This window comes from Amphibalanus amphitrite, unplaced genomic scaffold (assembly GCF_019059575.1).
Source record: "Amphibalanus amphitrite isolate SeventyFive unplaced genomic scaffold, NRLGWU_Aamphi_draft 000441F_arrow, whole genome shotgun sequence".
NCBI classification, from domain to species: Eukaryota; Metazoa; Arthropoda; class Thecostraca; order Balanomorpha; family Balanidae; genus Amphibalanus; species Amphibalanus amphitrite.
This window is the reverse complement of record NW_024881935.1, coordinates 436,005-457,401: the sequence shown is the minus strand read 5'-3', so window position 1 is coordinate 457,401 and position 21,397 is coordinate 436,005. Positions and strand designations below refer to the sequence as shown.

General features: G+C 46.1%; 1 protein-coding gene across 1 annotated transcript in view; it reads left to right on the top strand.

Annotated features, from left to right (window-relative positions):
* The window catches only part of LOC122391512, an 83,638-nt gene that overhangs the window by 36,682 nt on the left and 25,559 nt on the right, over positions 1–21,397 (top strand). The window contains exon 2 of the mRNA XM_043385519.1: positions 15,441–15,649. Within this exon, the coding sequence (XP_043241454.1) occupies positions 15,441–15,649 (209 nt within the window). The remainder of the gene's footprint in view (positions 1–15,440; positions 15,650–21,397) is intronic.

The window sequence follows — 21,397 nt, the reverse complement described above, 5'->3', positions numbered from 1 at the left end:
ATTGAGGTCACCAGAGGTCATCAACGATAAAATGTTTTTGAATTAGTAACCTATATAACTTTTAAACTAAGAAACATAGAGACATAAAACCAATTCATTTTTTGTTGCTCTCGCCGAGGCGATGCGAAATAAGTATGCGATGACCTTCACAGGTCAATTTGAAATTTGACCTGAGGTCAAGGTCAGGTCATTCATCAATGAGGTTGTGGGGTATGGTCATGCTGCATACCAAACGACGCGCCTTGACCAGGCGAGCAGTTTGGTACCACTTATAAGTCTTTAGCACCATCATGTCGTGATTTATTGACAGAAAAAAACGATTTATGACGTCACATGACCTCAGATGACCTTTGCCGGTGCCCCTGTCAATTAGCGGCACCAGGATCATCACCGATGAGATAATCTTCCATAATACTGAAAGATTTGGGTGGTTTTGACTCGTTTACACGAAGCAGGAGGCGTTTCAATATTTTCCCATAGGCTTGCAATGTAAAGGTCACGAGTCTGGCCTGACCTCAGGTCACAGATATGAAAATTCTGAGATATACAAATGGCACATACTGGTACCCTTACTAAAACCTGAAGAGAAGAAATTGATCGGTCAAAAACTCTAGCTCTGGCGTGATTGCAAACTTTTCTGAGGAGGGGTCACCAAACCGCCTCTGGTGACCTGACCTGACCTGACCCGGCAACTTTTTTTTGTCAAAATGTGCGCAATGAATGTTTAGAAAAAGTCACCGAGTATGAGCTTTCAGTCTTGCGGCGTTTGGCAATGGCACAAGAAAAACCTGAAGAGGGGGGGCCTTAAAGGCCCCCCCCCCCGCCAGGAATAGGGTTAAACCCTCGTCCATTACTCAGCATAACCACCGTTGACTGAGACCATTAACAGTAGGTAAACTGTCACACCAAACAAGGGTCAAATTTTATGTCAAGCTGTTTATCATCATCCACTTTTTTGTCGTTTCCGTATTGCTGCATGCCACATATTTGTCTGAACAGCACACAGGACGTCAAATACCTAAATGCGCGCCTCAAGAAGGCTGGTTTCACTGTGACTATGCTGGTTTTACATCGGACGTGACTGTGAGTGGAATGTTTGCTGCTTTGTGAACAGTCGCACTGCACCTGTGTGAAGAAGCCCATACAGTTTTCGCTACAGTTTCATGGACATTGGACCCCTTCGGATTTCGCAAATGACTCGCGCATAAAAGGCTGATCGTGAGAAAAATTCAAAGCTTTCGAGTCAATCGATTTTAGGTACATAATTTGGAAACTTCATGACCCTGACCCAAATGACCTAACCCTCGCCCGTATTGGTGTTTTGCCAGATGTGAACGTATAAGCGGGGGGGGGGGAGGTCCCCCTTGCCGTTTCGCCCCTGATTGAGCTGGAGCTTCGCGAAAGAAACGAACGGGCTGCCGGTGACGAGAGGAAGCCGACGATACCCAGTTTTAAGGTCCTAGGTCATTTGTTGGCCTTCCAGGTCAAGTCAATGACCCAAAAGTCGGGAAAATCGGGACCTGTTAGAACGTCGTAAAGTGTGGCTGTTATGTTTTTTTTTTTCGGGGAGCTGATCACGAATGTCATGTAAGTTTTGATCACAGATGATGTCTTCATGCATTTAGGCCAGGTCGGGTCAGGTCAGGTCAGGTCAACCAGAAGGGGTCCTGCCGGGTATTCGTAATAGGCGTCAACTGCCTCTGACAGCTTCGTAACATGTTACGAAGGTACCAAAATTACTTCGTAAATGTTCAAATGGTTGCTAACTTCGAATTCAGCTCCAAAACCTAGCCGAGAAACCCCCGCAGGGGGCTGACCGTGGTCACAGCTGCTGTGTGGCCGGGCTCATCTGGCTCAGGCAATGCGGCGGCTGTGACTTCGGCCAGTAAGGGGAGTAGCGCCCCCTCGGCCCCAGCTTGACGCGCGTTTGACCTGATCTTACATTACATCTTACACCGAAATTCTTTAGGCGATGCGGTACTGTAAGGGCTTAGTTCCCTACAGCTCGTTGTATGATTGATGCTTTAGCGACTCAACTTCCTCAGTACCAGCTATCGAGTTGTTAGCAGAATGAAACATTGAAGTCGGAACATCAAAGCACTGACTGCGTTCTGTTATGGATATCAGGCCTTGCTTGCATTTTAGGGATCAGTCTCCATTTCCGTGTAGTAAGACGTCACCACAATGCCGCCAATGATGATGCTCATGCTGCTGGTAAAAGTGCACCAACACATCTTCAATGCTGCCATAAAGATGGTGATACGCAGACCAGTCATGCATCAGTCACGTTGCTCGTGCATGAACGTTGTGGGCGATGGTCTTCTCTCGTATTTACGGTGCATAGTTAGATTTGTTTTGTTTGTTTTGTTGGGTTAGGCCCTTTCGGTCCATTAAGATCATTTCAGAGCCGGGAGGATGATAGGATATATGTAGGGGGAGACATTGGTCTGGGCAGGCACCCTAGTGAGTCGCCGGGGCTGAGCCCGTCCAGAGGACAGGCCACCCAGCCCCAAGGCACTCACTGCACCCGGCTACGGGGTGCGCTCCCTCGGGAGCAGCGGTGCCGCTCCAAGGGAGCAGCCCGCATGAGATAAAGTTGCCTGTCCAGCCCGGAGGGGGGTTGCGGCGTGGAGGGGAAGGATTTCAGTTTCCTGAGGATAGAAGCATGGAACGGTCATAGTTAGATATACATATTTAGAGGATATATCCTGGTGGAGCGTGCTTGGTGCCAGTTCTGCAGGTGGGCGATGACGATCTTCCAGTCCCTCCACCGTATAACGGGCCGACCGTGGATACTTGCCGGTTACACAGCACTGGGTGAGGTTACTTAGTACCGGGCGATCAGACATTACCGGCGATTCGACAGTACCGAAGGATTAGACAGTATTGAGGGATTAGACAGTATCGAAGGATTAGACAGTACCGAGAGATTAGACAGTACCGGGCGATAAGACAGCAGCGAGGGATTAGACAGTACCGAGGGATTAGACAGTACCGGACGGACCTTAGCGAGTCGATGAGGTCGTGAGTAGCTGCTCACGCCTTCGACTGGTCACGTGACGGCGAGTTGGCCCAAACAGGATGGTCATCACAATGGAACTGAGCCGACGAACAATACTTCAGTGCGGTGTCTACGCTCCTCTCAAAAGAGCAACTAAAAGGAAAGGAGCTCAGCAAGAATGATGGAACCCAGCTTCCGGCTGGGAAGCGCGAGTGAAAATGAGTTAAGTGATTAATGCTGCGTTATGCATACATAACTCAGAGGAGAAGCCCCCCGGGCGCTCGCTGTCGAGTTCAGTCTCACATGCAAATGAAACCAGCTGAAAGTATACAGGAATGGCTGCTTTAACTGCATTTTGCTTATCTACTAAGCAAAGCCACGCAAGATGTTACATCTTGTTCAAACTATTACATCTTGAATCTAAACAAGCAATTTCTTTAAACTGAATAATTGCTATTTTAGGCCGGAAATGAGTTAGGTAATGCGCTCAAGAATGATGTTTCATTTCATCATTTCCACTCGCTGGGCTAGTATGTCTCACAGCGTGAAAATCACAATCTTCTATAGCTTAGGTACCTACATATAATGACAGATTTTGAGGGTAATTAAATCGAGGGCTGGTAGCTATCGTGTGTGGGACCGTTCAATACATACGTAGGTGCATACGACCATGTCTAGAGATCCTGATTTTAATGCATATAAACATCTACACATACGAGTATGAAGGGTGTATGAAAGGTGCTGCTCAATGCTCCCATACCAGCGGTACGGTTCAAAATGCAGCTGCTACATTAGCTACATGCCAAATAACTACCTTGTTACTTTAGTAGTTGAGCTTTCCAGACAAACATTCTCAGAATTCCAGATGCAGACCGAGTCATTCCGCTTAGTTTCCACTGCCATTTGTATGCTAATGACCTGTTAATATGCTGCTCATTGTTGTTGGACCCTGTGTCGAACGGCTTCTATGGTGATCCAATCCTCACAATATTGTGCAGCTCTTCAAAGGACGATGGCGACTGTTTGCGGCCACAGTCCATGACACTTATTGCTAGACACGAATAGCATTGCACAGTGCACGGTCCACACCTGGCGTTGGCTTGCGTAAATTTCTACCTAAGCTCGTGAGAGCCTGCATTGATTAGCGTGCTCTGCACTGCAAGGCTTCCATCGTCTAGTTATAGGCGTTATTGTAAAGAAATCACATTAAGCCCCTATTGAACATTGCTCTTGCTTTTAAAGGGACCCTCCCACCTTCAAAAAAGTTTATGAATTGGCATGAAAGTGATGTCGCTCGGTTCAGAAAGAGCGAAAACGAATATCTACCAAATTTCACCGAAAAATATTCACCGGTTTTCAAGATATTAGACTTTTACTTTTGTTTACTTTTTGGGATCTCCGCTGTTCCTAGCGACTTTATTTGGAAGCAATAGTTTGGCAGCTGAAAGTGCGGCACTTGTTGCGCTCAAAGCAGCATATACCACCGCGTGCTACAAAACGTTTTAGTCAAACATTTAAAAATCGTTAGATATCTGCGCTGACGTCACACATTCAGAGGGGTATTCCTATGCATTAGTCCCTCTGAATCAAAATGCTGCAATTTTGAAATTCAATATTTCCGAGTTAAGGCATTTCTCGATGTTGTGAGTGCCGAAACCGGTAATTGTGAGCCAGGGACCCCATTTTGGCTATCTCAACTCAAATCTAATGTTAAGGTGGGAGGGTCCCTTTAATCTTGCGTAAGATGAGCATTGTTTTGGCATATCGCTTATTGTTTATGTGGCCTTGTTTTCTCTTAGTACCGTCTGCCAGGCAGGCAGCAAGTGCTATTACCAATAGCACTGGCGACGGGCGGCCCTATAGAAGCGGTCATATTGGCATTCACCAGGCCATTTGCTTCGGAAAGGTGGCGCAGCTCCGTCAGTGAAAGCTCCTTTGTCTGTTTAGCTCGGCGGACGGGCGGCTAAGAGGACGGGGTTCAGCCGGGCGCTGTTTACCCGGCTGCGATGGAGGTGCGGAGCAGGCCGACTAACAGTCGGTAAGTGACGGCATTAACCGTGCGGCTGAATCAGACCGGCCGCCCTCCCCGGGCCGTAACTCGGCTCACCGACCCAGCGGGACCCGGCGCCCCTCCGCCGCCGGCCGTTAAAAACAATAAACCGCCGCCGAAATTGACCGAAACCGACGCAGTAAGTCACCGTTCCGCTCTGACGAAGCTGTCGCGGGCGACGCGGCTCGAGCGCAGACCAATCACGATCGGAGGAGAGCATTGTCGGCTTCATGCTGCTCTCCCCCGGCCGCGGACGGCGCCCGCCGCTCCCTGGGGTCCGTCTGGGGACTCGCTGGACAGAGGGGCGCCGACGGACAGAGGCTGGAGGGGCAGGGAGAGAGGACGGAGGAGCGCGGGGAGTGACTTTCCGCCGCCGGGTGCGACGGGTGGCGGTCGCACACCGGTCTTTATGGAGCCATCCGGGGTGCGTCAGCCGACACCGGGATGACAGGGAAATTGAGCGCCGGCGCAGCGCGACTTAATCTGGCGCACCGCAGCAGCCCACGCACGACATTGGCCGGCGGGCGGCGGCTCGGGACGCGACATTCAGCCGCTATCCGGTGGATATTACACAGCCGCCGTCCGGTTAGCACGAGTAAATATCCACAAACAAGTGATATTAGCGTGTCACGCTGTTCATCACTTGCGTATGTCCGATATTAAAAACATAACAATTTATAAAATCCTTTGATCTCTGAGTGTCTTTGATATCTCATCAAACGTTCTCCATCTCTTAGAGCAAATAAACGCACTGACCAGTAAGACGGACATGACGTCTTCATTCTCAACCCCGTTCTCCTCCGTTCAATTTGGAGAGACCTTGGCAAATTGGCTCGTTTCATTCCGTTTCATGGCGAGTTCCCAGCTAGAGATTTAACCTTATGTCGTAGTTTGACTAGCTCAGCTTGCGTTTTAGGATGTCATTTACTTTTCAATTTTGTCAAGCCATCGGACATTCCCACTTAGTCCCGATCCTAGAACTTCATTATTTGCAATTTTTGCAGAACTATTACAACTTGAAACACGTGAATGTTTTGCTACATGTATTGCATATCAATTGAACTAAACTCAAATCAGTTAAGTACTAAAAATAAAATGCTTATCTGAGCTGAATAGTTTGAATTTTTTATTAGTTAAACGTTCGCGGCGGATGAGGCTGCGGGGTGATTACTGGGGTGTGATTGAGCAGGGATAATATGTTATACCACAGACTTCTCTATATATGGACTGTGCGCTGATCCGAGGAAATCAGCATTGGAGGCCCAAAAATAAGTGCACTTTATCCATCTTTTTACAATGAAAAGGGTGTCAGAATATTTACAAATTTGGATATAGGATAGCCCATACTTTTATCTACCTGTCGGATTACATTTTTTTGTTGAATTCAAAATAAATAAGAAATAAATGTATATAAATGAGAACATGTTTTCTCGTTCAGTTAGCCATTTGTTCACGCTGGAGGTATATACTTCACAAATGCAGCCGTACTTTGCGCGCATCTTCTTGCTTTTGAATGTTGGTTGCATTGTTGGTTGTCGTTGCTAATTTGTCGGAACTAGTCATTTACGTTGGTTTTGAAACGGGTTTTGAGAAATAACGATACATTATATAGGGCCACAAGAAGCAGTAAAAATAAGTGAGAAATAGCTCGAAAAATGGTCAAAAAAGGAAAGAATATTATCGATCACTACCTCATCACGACCGGATCAGAAAACGTGTGGTGCGAAGATATCATTCCGGGTATCAAGCCAGAGTCAATGCAAGAAAAATGTGAAACGAAACATAATTTCTAGCAAAAAGGCAACTTTTTAGCCTCCCGTATAACTAAAAGGAAAAAATGTTCACAGACGAAACCATCAATCGAGATAAGAGATAACGCTGAGGACAATCAGATTTGCAAGTTTACTTTTGCAAACACTGACTCCTGTGAGACTCACACAGCAAGAAGAAAAACAGGACGCTATCGACGGCGCCAGTCTCAGCATACTTCCTATAATGCCTAGTGCCTTATTTTATTCTGGAGAAAAAAAGACTCACTGAAAGGAGCTACAAAGACTTAACTTGACCAGCAGTTAATGTGAAAAGAACAACTCGCCATCGCAGTTCGAAGCTACGCCGCGATAAATAATGCCATACCCATGGCAGTGATACGCCACTACATCCAAAAGACGTAAGCTTATTCAATCAAACAATGAAGTTTATCCAGTGTGTCGTATGGGGTTGTAGTTCATTATGGTCTGGATCAAATCATCTCGGAAGAATGCTCGATGAAATGATGGAATTCGTACCCTTCGCATCAATGTTAAACGATGAAGGTTGCCGCTCTTAAATGTTACCGCAAAACTTGCATCGGGATCGGGAAGCTCAAGAATACGCCAGTCTGCGAAGAACGGACGGAAAAATAGCGGTGGAGCAGAAACAAGATGCATAGGACTGATTGGAGTATAAGTAGCTGGGACAAACATCTGTGCCGGTGGTGGCCTGTTATTACAGGAACTTCTACTTTGGATATCTCAGGAAACTGGCAGGTCACCATTTCTAGGCCAGCTGTGGACATTTTTGATGGAGAAGTCAAGAAAAGTGCCAAGGGCGAAGAGCATACTGTAACTAACGAGCTACAGAATATGACGGAGGCGCCGGGGGCACTAATCGTTTGGCCGAACGGGGAAGAGCACTCGATCCGCGCCCCGGCAGGTCACCTGTGCTCCAGCTTCCGAGCTGAGATGGTCGCCCTCCGAGCTGCTCTCTCCTAGCTGCTGGAGAACCCGCCGCACGCCGAAGACACCATCGTAGCCTGCACCGACTCGCAGTCCGCCCTCGCCGCCATCCGAGGTGGCTGGGCCGCCCAGCACTCCTCGCTCGGAGTGGACATCTGGAGAGCCCTCTGGGGACTGACAGCTGGAGGCCTGTTGGTCTACCTACAGTGGGTGCCCTCACAATGCAGGTTGGAAGGCAACGAGAGGGCCGACACCATCGCCAAGAAGGCAAACATACTCGACTAAAAACAAATTCTTATAGACGTCCAGAAGGCCCACTGGGCCGCCGCCAGAGTGGCGAGGGCTCGCACCGTCGGGGCCTGGCCAGCCGGCTGGTTCTACCAGCTGACGGGGATCGACTCCCGCCTACCGTTGCCGGCGGCGACCGGCCAGCGGCGGTGGACATCCACCAGCTCTGCGCCGGCCACTGGACAAGCTCCTCCCAATGGCGCCACAGAGTCGGGTTGGCGCCCTCCTGGCTGTCGGGGTGCAACCAGTGCGACGACCGACAATGCAGAGCCGCACTCTACCCGTCTACAGGAGGCGGACAGCCCAAGCATGTCCTCCTGCGGTGCCCGGCTCTGATGGGCACCCGACATCGCCTGATGGCGACCATCAACCCCAACATGGAGGAGGTGCGGAGCGGCAGCATCGTGGTGGCCCTGGGGGCCGCCCACAGGTCCCTTCAGAGCTGCTCGGCTACGTCTCCATGGGACGAAGGGACACAATAAAAGCAACAATAGCTACAGCATGACAACGTGATGGGAACGACCGTCACAAGAGCTATCGCCTTATCATTCAGCAGCGAGTGGAAAACGAGCAGACGGAGGGATACGTTGCAATTGGTGATGCGCATGTGCGAATGTGTGAAAGTGCGACTATGTGTAGATGCGTGGTGCAAAAAAGTGGGTAGCAGAGAAGAACAGTGAAGACACCGTTGCAGCAGACACACATTTCCCCGTAAAGTCCCCCATCGGCATTACCGCCAACCTTTACCACCAGCGCGGTCGGTGCACTGTCGCGCGAGTTTGTAGCCAGCCATGTCAGAGATGTGAACAATCCAGCACACGGGGGAAGAAGAAAGGGATGATAGCCACCCTTTCTCGCTGGATCCCGCGGTGAAAATGGACTAACGCCATTTTCAAGCCCACTGGTGCAATGTGAGATGAACTTGACATGAGGACATCAATGGGTGTCGATGAACGTGAAATGATGTTCCAATACAGATTCATATCGACCAGAAGCCTTTCTTACTCTGAGCTACGAGCAATAGATAGTACAAAAACAAAATATATTTCATAAAATTCAGCCTGTCGACAGGAAACAATAAAAGGGTATTGTGTTACAACATATGGGTTCATATTACGGCTTCAGAAATTTGGGCCTCCAATGCTGATTTCCCAAATCAGCGCACAGTCCATATATAGAGAAGTCTGTGGTTATACCCATGTATGGTACTTATTTTTTTTAATTATTTTCATTTTCATTTTTCAATATTCCAATTTTAAGCTCAAACTTGGGCCAGGTAAATAAAATCACGCACCTTAACGGCCTTGATAGGCCTTGATAGGCCTATACGTTAACCCGCGCCCTGCTGGGGGGGGGGGGGTTGAACACCCCCCTTGTGGTTTTTCGTGAATATCTCAAAAACGGCAGCGCAGAGCGCCGCTGTTTTTGGTACACCTTATCATACATCAATTCTACACATGTTGTGAAAATTTCAGACCAAGGTAATTCAAGGTCAGGTCACCAGGTCACTTGAAGTGACCTCACCTCATAAAAAGTTTCAATGTCTGTCATAGCTACACCGAGTGACCGATCGCTTTGAAACTTTTAGCGATTGCTAAGAGCAATAGCATGTACAAAACGTATATCTCAGAATTTTGATATCCATGACCTAAGGTCAGGTCAATTTTGCGACCTCCCCATTATAAGTCAATGGGAGAAAATTGAAATGCGCCTCTTTTGGACGAAAGACATTATAAACACTCCCAAACACTGAATTACAAGTGGTTTAGACACACTGAACATGAAAATGGTGTCCATGACCCCTGTTTATGCCCTGAGGTCATCTTAGGTCACGAATGGTATCGAACAGTTTTTCGCAAATAACTTTTGATAGAGGCATGCTAGAGCGATGAAAACGCATTAGATGCGTTCAGCTCGACGATACGGATCGACTGACATGCAACATGACCCTTTCCGGTCAGCTCATGACCTTGACCTGAGGTCAAATTTTCAAGTTGACCGTTCAAGGTCAAGTTATAGTTCATTCGATGCGTCTTGACGAGAGGAATACGATGCCGGTAAAAGTAAGCTCGTTCAAGGCTTGGCTCAAAAGTTATTGCAGAAAAACTGTTTCCGAAAAAATCGGCTATTTTTGCAGTTTTTGCCCCCTGCAGGCAAAACTGTTGACGTTAGGTCAAATCTGAGAAAATTTTCCAGAAAGGGCGTTAATAGAGCTATCGAATGCGCTTTTCCGCGGCGCTGTAGCTCTATTGGTTCCCGAGTTATGCGTTGGCTTCTTGGAATTTGTCGACATTCGACCTGGAAATCGGCGAAATTTTGCCTTCAATGGCCTCTGGTGACCTGACCTTTGACCTGAACAAAAAATTGACCGAAGTGATTTCGTCATTATTTTTGACGCTCTTTCGAACGCCGCCTTCCGCGTATCGCTACGTGGCCCAGGAGCCGAGTTAGAAGGGGGGGTGTTCAAACACCCCCCCCCCCCAGCAGGGCGTGGAAATCCAGGACCCCCAGCCGGGCGCGGGTTAAGGTGTATCAAGTCATCGGATACAAGCTGACTATCAGCCCAAAGTTGTTTCTTCATTAGACAAACACTATTCTTTAGAATTGTGTTTTTCTATTGTAAAACAAACTGAGGGTGGCTCCTTTTTGGGATAGGATTCGTGTTTGGTGCGGGAGATCCGGGCACCTTGATAGGCTTCCAAACGAACCGATAGATTTTGATGAAATTTTCAGGGCAGCTGCCCCCACAGATTATCTACCACGAAACACCCTCAGCTAAGAATATAATTATTTTTCTTGCTCGTGGCACGTGCACGTGTTTTAGGCCCATAGGCTTCAACATTAGGTGGATTATGTAGTTTGCTCTTGAAATAAATTGTGTTTGTATCAAATGCTGCAATGATGAAATATAGGACATGTAGGACATATTACCTATTTCAGAATTGAAATAGTGACCAATAAGGTTATTGGCTACTATTCCAATTCTTAATATGAAGAAACTGGTACTCAATTATCAATCGCTGAGAGTTTCAAAGTCATCGTTCAGTCGGTGTAGCTATACAGTCAGCCTTTGAACTTTTTCTGAGGTTAGGCCACTTGACGTGACCTGGTGACGAATGACCCGGGTCTGATATTTTCACAAGATGTGCGGAAAAGATGTGCAAACAGGTGCCGCCGTTTTTTTAGCTAGTCGCGAAAAACCTGAGGGGGGCGTGAAAACACTCCCCCCTCCCTCCAGCACGGTGCGGGTTAACTATCATTTACCTATATTGTTAACCATTTTTATCGTTTGTCTCAATCGAATTAAAAGGTATTTATTTGAAGAGGGAACGATTTTAGTATCATATGACCTTTCCTCGTAAAATATAAATTAGCAAAAAGGATATATTGATATTGATATTTCGATCACAGATCTTCGTCGGAACTGTTAACAAAAGACAGAATAAGAATACATTTCTTGTCTGCTCCTATCTTTATCTCCTATTTCACTATTCGTTATCACGAGCAATTAAATCTTAACCCGCGCACCGACGGGGGTCTGCGCCAACTTAGTACCGACGGGGGGGGGGCGGATGACCGCCCCCCCCTGAGATCTCGAGAACGAAGCAAGATAGCGACAAGCGGTAAACGGCATCGGATACGCACGGACAAGGTCTACAATTTTTATAAAGGTCATTTTCAGGTCAGGTCAAAGATGACGTCACAGGGGTCGAAAAAGTCAAAATGGCGGCGCTAGATATGGAGAGGGCTTTTCTCGAATAACTTTCGAAGTAGTCGAGATAGGAACAAACTAAGGGCATCATCGTGATCCTCTCGTCAATCCGCATCGAATGATATATATGTTGACCTCGAAAGGTCAAGGTCAAAGGTTGACCTCAGGTCACGTGACCTCGAGGTCATCATGTATATCATTCGATGCGTCTTGACAAGCTGAACACAATGAGACCATCCGCGCGGCTGTATCTTGTTCCTGTAAGGAGTTATTGGCAAAAAACCTTTGGTGACCTTTGATGACGTCACATGACCTTACAGCTGCCCAACAGCAAAACAGACCTCAAGGTAGTGAAGGTTGATCGTATGTGAAGTCATGTATGGTATATGGGGCCATTCCGACCCGTTTTAGTAGTAAAAACAGGGAGTTGATTTTTCCCCCATTGACTTATAATGGGGAGGTCGCGAAATTGACCTGACCTTAGGTCACCGACATCAAAATTTCGAGATATACAAATTGTAGCTACTAATGACCTAATAACATCCTGCGACTTTCAAAGGCCTCCGACATCTACTGTAGCTCTGGCACGGTGACAAAGTTGCAAAAAAGTGACTTGAGGTTGGGTCATTCAAAGTGACCTGGTGACCTGACCTTAAAAGTTAGGAGGTTCAAACTAACACACCATGTGTAAAATTGATGAGAGAATAGTCATACCAAATTTCGCGGCGCTACGCGCCGCGGTTTTCCCGCTATCCGCGAAAAACCTCAGGGGGGGGGGGGGCGGATATCCGCCCCCCCGTCGGTGCGCGGGTTAAGTACATCCATTTTTCAAATCATGGTAACTTTTAGTCGACATACGAATACACGTAACTGAAATTTGTTAAGCCTAATTGACAAACTTCTTACATTAGAAAATACAAATCAAAATCCTAAATTGGCGCACTGCATTCTAACACTCATCTACATATACGAGACAGGTATGTACATCCAGTGACACACATCCATACACTTACATAATAGGCCAAGACGATACATTCGAGTTCAGTTCCGGTCTGCGTTTTCTAATCAAAATAGACTCTGCGATTTTGCGATCTGAGATCTGAGATGTAGATGAGTGTTAGAATGCAGTGCGCCAATTTAGGATTTTGATTTGTATTTTCTAATGTAAGAAGTTTGTCAATTAGGCTTAACAAATTTCAGTTACGTGTATTCGTATGTCGACTAAAAGTTACCATGATTTGAAAAATGGATGTACAGTCCACAGCAGAAGTAATGTGGGGTTTCAGTCATGGGTATGTTCTGCTTCTAAAGCTTAGGAACGATTAGCCAGACTACAATGAAACTTTGAATGTAGCTTATATGTATCGTCACCCTTGCAGCTGCAACTTTAGCTATTGACATCTTCTTTTCGATCACTCCGCATTAAACAATCGCCAGTCAAAGCCAACCGTTGAGATTGGTAAAACCCTACATTACTTTAGCGGTGGGCTGTACTTAAGATTTAATTGCTCGTGATAACGAATAGTGAAATAGGAGATAAAGAAAGGAGCAGACAAGAAATGTATTCTTATTCTGTCTTTTGTTTACAATGCCAACGAAGATCTGTGATCGAAATATCAATATCAATATATCCTTTTTGCTAATTTATATTTTACGAGGAAAGGTCATATGATACTAAAACTGCTTTTACTAATGTTCCTCGCACAAGCGCTCAACAACATTAAACACAGGGAACGATTTTGTTTATGTAATACGCACCGAGTCCGTATCCTGATGTAATGCATCTGTTTATTTTCGTTGTTGAACATGAGTCGACACATAAATAAAGGCATAAGATAAGATTTACGAGCAAGAGTTGCGTTATGATATTAAGTGGGTTTTAAAATGTGTGTTTGCCTACGTTATTTGATCACTTTCAGTATTACGCATGAAGCTCGAAGACCTTGTTCAGAACGAAGCAGCATTTCCTGACCAACACTTCTTGAGATCAAATCAAGCGGTCAATATAGATTGCATTAGTGATAGTTCCGCTGTCGCCGTCTGCGCTGTTCCATCCTGTGGCAGCTGGTGGCTGTTTTTCTCCGCTGGGTCCGCTGGGGTCCCCTGTGGGGGTTCGCTGAGGTCCCCGCGGTGGTCCGGCCCGCCATGGGAGTGTCGCGCCCACCGAGCCGTGTCCCGCGACCAGATGGGGCGCGGACACAGACCCCTGGTATAGCCGCGGCGAGTCAACAGAGGGCAACGACCCGACGACTGGGCCGTGCAAGACGTCAGACCTCGGGTCTCATCACCAGCCAATCAGGACGGGCCATTTGGCTCTGCCAGGAACTGCACCGGGCTCGAGAGCTGTTGGAGCTCACTCCAGACGTCAGGAGCTGAATGGGAGAGGATATGTCATGTCGCGTTAGGACCAGGTAGCCAATTACTGAGTTAGATTCGCAGTTCGTCTCACCACTTTTCTTATCGTTTATTTTCTAATTTCGTTTCAATTGTGCAGCCAATTACGCCACATGACAGTGGGCTCGAATGCCTCTTAGCAGAAATGTCTGCTTCTCCCTGACATTTAGGCATTTTATCAAGTCAAATGCATACCTGATTTCAAATTAGGAAAAAGTGTCATTAAGTCACAGTGTATTTGGGATATAGTAAGCCTTTAAAGTTATGATGCAATGCGTTTTCCAATGGTAGTTAGTTGAAAAGTTAAACGAACAAAACCTTATAAACACCGGAAATGTATTACTGCAATTTAAACTACACCTGCTCCGTGATGAGACATTGTCCCGCAGTGAATGGCCGCCACTCGGTGGAACTGGTCCGCTTTTTCGGCCCCATTTGTTTCAAATTACAGAGAGATGTCTGGAGTGATTTGTGGCTTAACCGACTTCAGATGGGAAGAATGCCCTCTAACGACTGACAGTGTACCTTAATGCGGACCGACTTGTGAAATGGACCGGAAATTACGTGGCGTATCGGATTCGCCACGAGACCGTGCGGGCTTCAGACATCCCGGGAAGTCACGCCTCAGGCAACGGCGGCGGATTCAGGGGGAAGGGGTATCGGGGGCTGTCGCCCCTGAAAAGCTCACAGGGCAAACATATCTTCTTACTCCCTGCATAATTTGTGGCAAAAAAAACTTAGGCAAGAAATCATTAACTTTTCCTTTCGATCACCTAAACATATAATGATACGCGTACTTTGCATTGTCACACGTTGCCCTTCTTAAATGACAAGAATACCCTTTCAATAGAAGTCTTGTAAGCATTTTAGATAGAAGCATTTGAACCGGCGCCTATTAGATCAAATTTTAATTCCCTCGACGCATTCCCAGCAGAGGAAGAAGATGGCAGCAACAATGATGTGAAAATATTGATTAAAGGCCTTACCAGAAAAGCAGTTTCCGCAAAAAAGCAATTTTGACAGTTTTGTCCTCTGCAGGGCACAAGCAGACCTCATGTGAAATTTTAATTACGAGCGGGCAAAGCGAGCGAAATCTTTGACAGGGACTCCAATAGTAATGCAGCTTTGCAGCTCGCTCATGTATCTGTACATTTGAAAGCTCTCATGCCATGTACATTTGAAACTCGTTTTCGTATCTGGGAGATTGAGTTTGGACTGTTCTAGCGCCGGCCCTTTGGCGGCCTCTGTGTGACCCGCCCGGTCCCCTTCCCGCCGCAGGCAGTCTCGGAATCCGCCTGCTGCGCTCGGAGATCCCGCGCTACGTGGCGGCCGGCCAGCACGTGCCGCTCTCGTGCCACGTGGTGCTGGACTGGCGCGAGCGGCTGTACGCGGTCAACTGGTACCGGGACGGCCACGAGTTTTACCGGTACAACCCGGGCGAGGTACCGGCCGCCCAGGTCTTCCACCAGCCGCACATTCACGTCGATGTGAGTACGTTCGCGAGTACGCGCCGGCCACATGAGATATAAAGATAGTTAGGTAAATCAGATGAGTTAGTATCATGTAGTGATCTTCTTGATTCGCGTTTTTTTTTTATCTGACAGCTTTAATAACTTATGTATCGGATTAGTGTAATATTAGCCCTGGTTGTGCATGTGCGCGTGCGAGTGTGTGGATAGGGGATTCGCCCTATAGCCGCCTTATGGCCGCCATTTTGATCTGACACTGTTACTGACCACAGATGAATCGCTGTTTGCTTTAGAACAACAGTCAGTGCAAAGGGCATCCCGATACCAAAGCTTGGCGGTTCAATATCTTACACATCACGCTGACGTATGTATACCTGAGTGTGTCGCTCGCTAACTCTGTTTGTTGATACGACAGTTCAAAGACGGACGTCACCACCATTAGCGGCGGAACACCTTCAATTAAGGGGGGGGGGGCACTGCCGACTTTTGATCCTATTCTTTCCATGCGACGCCCATAGGGCTAATGTTAAAATGCCGAAATCAAAGGGGGACACAGTGCCCCGGTGCCCTCCCCATTCCGCCGCCTATGGTCACCACTTTACCTCTGCAACTCATCTTATTTGTGTACCTGCACATAGGTATTTACGAAACACGTCCAGGTGACAGAAGTCCAAGAAGGACTTACGTAAGACTGAAAGACAATAACGCAAGACAAAAATACGGATGCCTTTTCACCGCTAAAGTCGACCATCCTTATACAACTCAAGACAAAAACAAACCTAAACGAAAACTAAAACGTCGACATGTCTATATAGTCATTTCATCAGCAACGTGAACACCAGTTTTTAAAGGGACCATCCCACCTTAACATTAGTTTTGAGTTGAGATAGCCAAGTTTGCGGTCAGGCTCAGAAACCACCATTTCTCCTGGTCGCAACCCCCGCAGCTTTATGGTGTTCAAGAAATTTCTTCCCTTTACTTGCAGGGTGGGACCAGCGTAGTCCCTATCTCTTAACCATTAGCGGTTTTTTGATGACGTCAGCAGTCATTTCAACGCCCGCCATTCCTTGAACCCGAGTTTTGCTGACCTTGAGCTCCCTTTGTTATAAACGTGAAATGAGAAATCCGTTGTCGGCGCTGAGAAAGCCTATTGCTTTTCATTTTAATTTGAATATTAGAAGATACCCACCACTGGAACTTGGACTGATATTATACCAAGGCCGAAGATGATCAAGCTGCCTGCTATATCTGGAGCTTGGTGTTCAACTTCAACAAGGAATAAAAAACAAAATATCAAAGCAAACTGGATATGGTAGGTACTGCAAGTTAAAGTCCAAAGAAATTTGAAGAGCTGACAATTGACATTAATTCTTTTCCTGCAAGGTTTCCATATGGAGATCACACCATGAATAAATATTTTTGATGTTAACAGTTAAAAGGGGATTGATCTTCCAGTTTTGACGAAAGACGCTGCTGACTGTCTTTGGAAAAGGATGTCGGCATGAGGTGCAATTTTGCTTGTGAAGTGGTTATAACTGGTCTTTTCACAGTATTAAATTAAATGTGCCATTGCAGCCAAGTGTGTTATCATGTAAGGTAAAATAAAAACTACAATGTTGGTTTTACGAGCATTGAGAAGGCTGGTAGGTAACACCTGCCTGTGCTCGTAAATCATGCTGCCAAAGTATTCTAAATTAATTTTATCATACACTTTTGTTGTCCAGAATGGTTGCACTATTGTTTGGTATCATATTATTCCATGTAAATATGGTAGTGTAAAGTCTGACCAACATGTTACCAGATTTGAAGCTGTTACGTTACCTAAGTACCTGTTTTTTACTGGCATGGTGAATGTCACCTGGATTTTGTTTTGAGGTGCAGACCTAGTAACTCTGACTACATGGGTTTGAAGCTATTATCTATTCTGTTTTTACTGGCCTGGTGAATGGCGACTGATGTTGTCCGTGGATGGCACTGAAACAAATTTTGAGTGTCATGTACAGTGTTTTAATACAATGCTGAGGGCTGAAAGTTGTCTTGTTTAGAGTGGTGAAAGTTCAGGATATGCCAGCCACCATGGTGGGTCAGAGTTAATGTGTTGCAGTCAGTTCGGCTTCGGCAAGCACACGGATGGGCATACGCATCAAGACCTGCTCTGCCATACTTTCAGCCAATTTTACCTAGGTAAGTCTTTTCTTTTTTTTTCTGCCAAAAGCTATGACATTGTGAATTTCAGTGCTGTGGCCTGTGTGTAGCTTTCAGGAAAGCAATTCTAAATAAAGCTCTGATAAAGTGCAAAATCAGCAATGCAGCCCTCTATTACATTTTCTACAACATCTTACTTGTTCCTTGCATGGAGAGAAAAATGCAATGTTATGAATTCGTTTATTCACATAATTTGACAAGCATGCAGTTACCTGCTACTATCACTGCACAAAACAGAGCAGAAAACATCAGTTGATCAAACACAAGACACAACAGAAGTTTACAACATAGGGCTGCCGAACCTGCTTCCTCCCACCACAGTTGATGCCATTTCCTAGCCTGGCTTGATGTGAGCACTGAATTGCTGCTTTGTCTAATTACAGCTCACTACCATTCAACTTAAACTACTCTCTTTAAAGTAAGAGTGAGAGCGTTCAGTGTTCATAGCAGCTCGACAGACGACAGACAACAAACATCTTGACAAACCAACCAGTATTTGATTTGGCTAATGATTTATGTGCTTGTTGTATCATGGCCAAACTACTTTAAAAGCAATAATCCCTGTTTCATCTTGATCTTGCTTTTATTTCCATTTGAACTCAGATCTTGAAACAATCATCTGAAGTGATATCAGATACTGGCTTCTGTTTCTCTTGAAAGCAAGTTAAAACAACAATGATAAACTGAGGCAGGAGATGTGAGTTGTGGCAGTAGATTTTTGATTCAACATATGTCAACCTTATATTGCTTGAGACCTCTGTGACAGACAAACAAATATTTATAGTTTTTTGATAGTTTGGATTCTTGGCTTGATTTAGCAGATCAGCTGAGAACCTTGACTTTGAAATCACATAAATGTCATGGTACCCGAACGAATCCTCGCATGACATTTCTTCGTAGCACAATCTTTTCGTCCGCATTTCTTCGTCTACAAATCTTCGTCAGTGCATTTATTTGTCCCTCAATGCTTACTCTTGCATATATTTGCGTTGAAGAAGAAATGCGAGCCGATTTTCATAGACCCTGATGCGAGACAAAGTAATGCAATACGAATAAATGCCCTGACGAAGATTTGCAGACGAAGAATTGCGATACGAAGAAATGCCATAAGAAGAATTGTCCTGGAATCCTTTATTGGCCATCATATATTGACCTTGATAAGATAAACGCATCATTCGCGCAATATTTGTCGCACTTTGATACCAAACTATTGCTTCCAAATGCCGACGTAAAGAAAACCTTTATGTGACGTCATAGAAACAGCGGAGTTCCCAAAAAGTAAACAAAAATAAAAGTCTTATATCTCGAAAACGGGTGAATATTTTCCGGTAAAATTTGGTAGATGTTCATTTTCGCTCTTTGTGATTCACGCTACATCACTTTTATGCCAATTCATTAACTTTTTTGAAGGTGGGAGGGTACCGCATATTCAAACAGCACACACGATAAGGAAGATATCACTTCACATCTTCAATAGCAGAGCAACAAAAAAAGCACAATAACTAGTCAATTGAATGACGAACAGCAGTGCCAGCTGGCAGCTGCTGTGCGCGGAATACCAAACAGGTGATATCCTGGCTGCGCCGCTGCGGTGCTGTTTTTTTTTTCACTCGAGTCAAGGTCACCGGTGAGTCACTATCGCGCCGAGAGCCGAGAGGGAGTCTACCCTATTTTTGAAAAACCTAGTAAGTGTCAAGGTGACGAAACGGAGAAAAACGAGGAAACGTTAACATGTGCTAGCCTAAGCAAATGCGCATAACATGCATCAACCTGAATAGTGTTTCTATATGTATTGTATGTGCGCAATTCAGAAATGCTATCCAAATTTTTCAAATGCTTACCAATAATGTAAATGTGGACTTGCTAGATTAGCTGTGGCATTGGACTAAGAGGGAAAACCTAGCATGGTTACTTACTATGCTTTTCTGTGCCAGATGTGCTTTATCTATGAAATAGGTTGTCAACAAAAACTGAAACAGTTGTCATTTCAAGAATGCTCCTATGAAGAAATTCTTTGTAGTTTTGTGCTCATCTTACCTTGTTGAATTCCATTTCCTGCTCTTAGTTTTGTATTTAAATCAAAAATGAAGATTTTTTCTTAAAAAAGGCTGAAAAGTGGGTGGGGCTCCGCCCCCCCCCCCCTGTTCCTACGCCTATGGACCAGACGGCTCATAAAGAAGTGATTTTCACGAGTGCTGTTCACGGGCACCTGCCGTAGCTGCAGCTCGGCGTTTACCCGTGGCCATAGATCCCGCGGCTGACCGCCGAGCCGCAGGCGCAGCTACCGCAGGTCCCCGTCAACAGGACCACGGTTATGTTTTTTAGAAGTTACACCTGCATATCTGCAGTGTACGCCATCTCATCATCATGCTGGCTGACTACAGTGCCTCGGCATGCATCAGTATCTCTCGCTATCTTCAACACAACCCAAATCAAAATAGTTTATGCTACTAACGCACTTCACACACCCTGATATCGTGCTCTTTAGACGCATTCGGTATCGCAGAGGCAGACGTAGATTACACTGGGTCCCTCAGAAACTCCTCGGGAACGTCAGGAAGAGGTGCAGGGATACTGGATCCGGCACCCCTGCCACTCGTACACTCGGGGGCAGATTGATGTTCTACAACTCTTTATCCACCGGGTCCAGTCTACCGGTACCAGGCGGCTGCTGCCAATGCTGAGCCATAGGGACCCGAGGCCTCTTGCACCAAACTACCTAGCTAGGTAAAATCGAAAAACCGGTTTCAGAATAAGCTAATCTAACGGTGGTAAATTTGTTTGCAATAGCCCAATACATAATCCTACATGTGCTTGCTAAATTTTGCACATTAATTGTTACATTTGAGACTCGGACTGGGCATACGATGCAAAATAATCCGAGCATTGGTGCAAGAGGATTTTGGTGCAAGAGGCCTCCGGTGGATAAAGAGTTGTGGAACATCAATCTGCCCCCGAGTGTACCACCGGGGCTCGGCGGCTCGGCACACGCAGCAGATGTCGGCCCGCTCAACGACACCGCGAAAGTTTGTCAGTGTGGCTCTCCACAGTTCAAAAATCGGGGTTTACACTGATAAGTTGCAATAGGGACTCCGGGGCGGTGAAGCGAAGTTTAGGTTTTCTAGAGCACATCGAGTTGCTACATGCATCAACCTTGATGTGCCATCAAGCTCGCTCATGTAGCCAGCAGTAACAGACAGGCCCAACCAGGGGAGTGGGCTTCCTAAAGCGCGGAAGTCGCGAATGGGCGAGAACCTAGTATGCGACACTTTATCACAACGCACATCAGCGCAAAATGGGAAGTTCAGGTCTCTTTGGTCGAGGTAAAACCTAGCATGTAGCAACTTGTCACATGCTGTGTTTTTCTTTGCCAAACCGAAGACGCCACTGGACTTGCTATATTCTACCCCTTTAATATCTCAGTTTTGGAGAAAGTTATGAAAAAAGCGATACCAGAAACGAATCCGCCGTTCCCGAAAACCCCCGTTAGCATCTCTAACTCATTTTTGTTTACATTGGCGCTTACTATGTTTTTCCTTGACACGGTAGGAGTGTGACTGG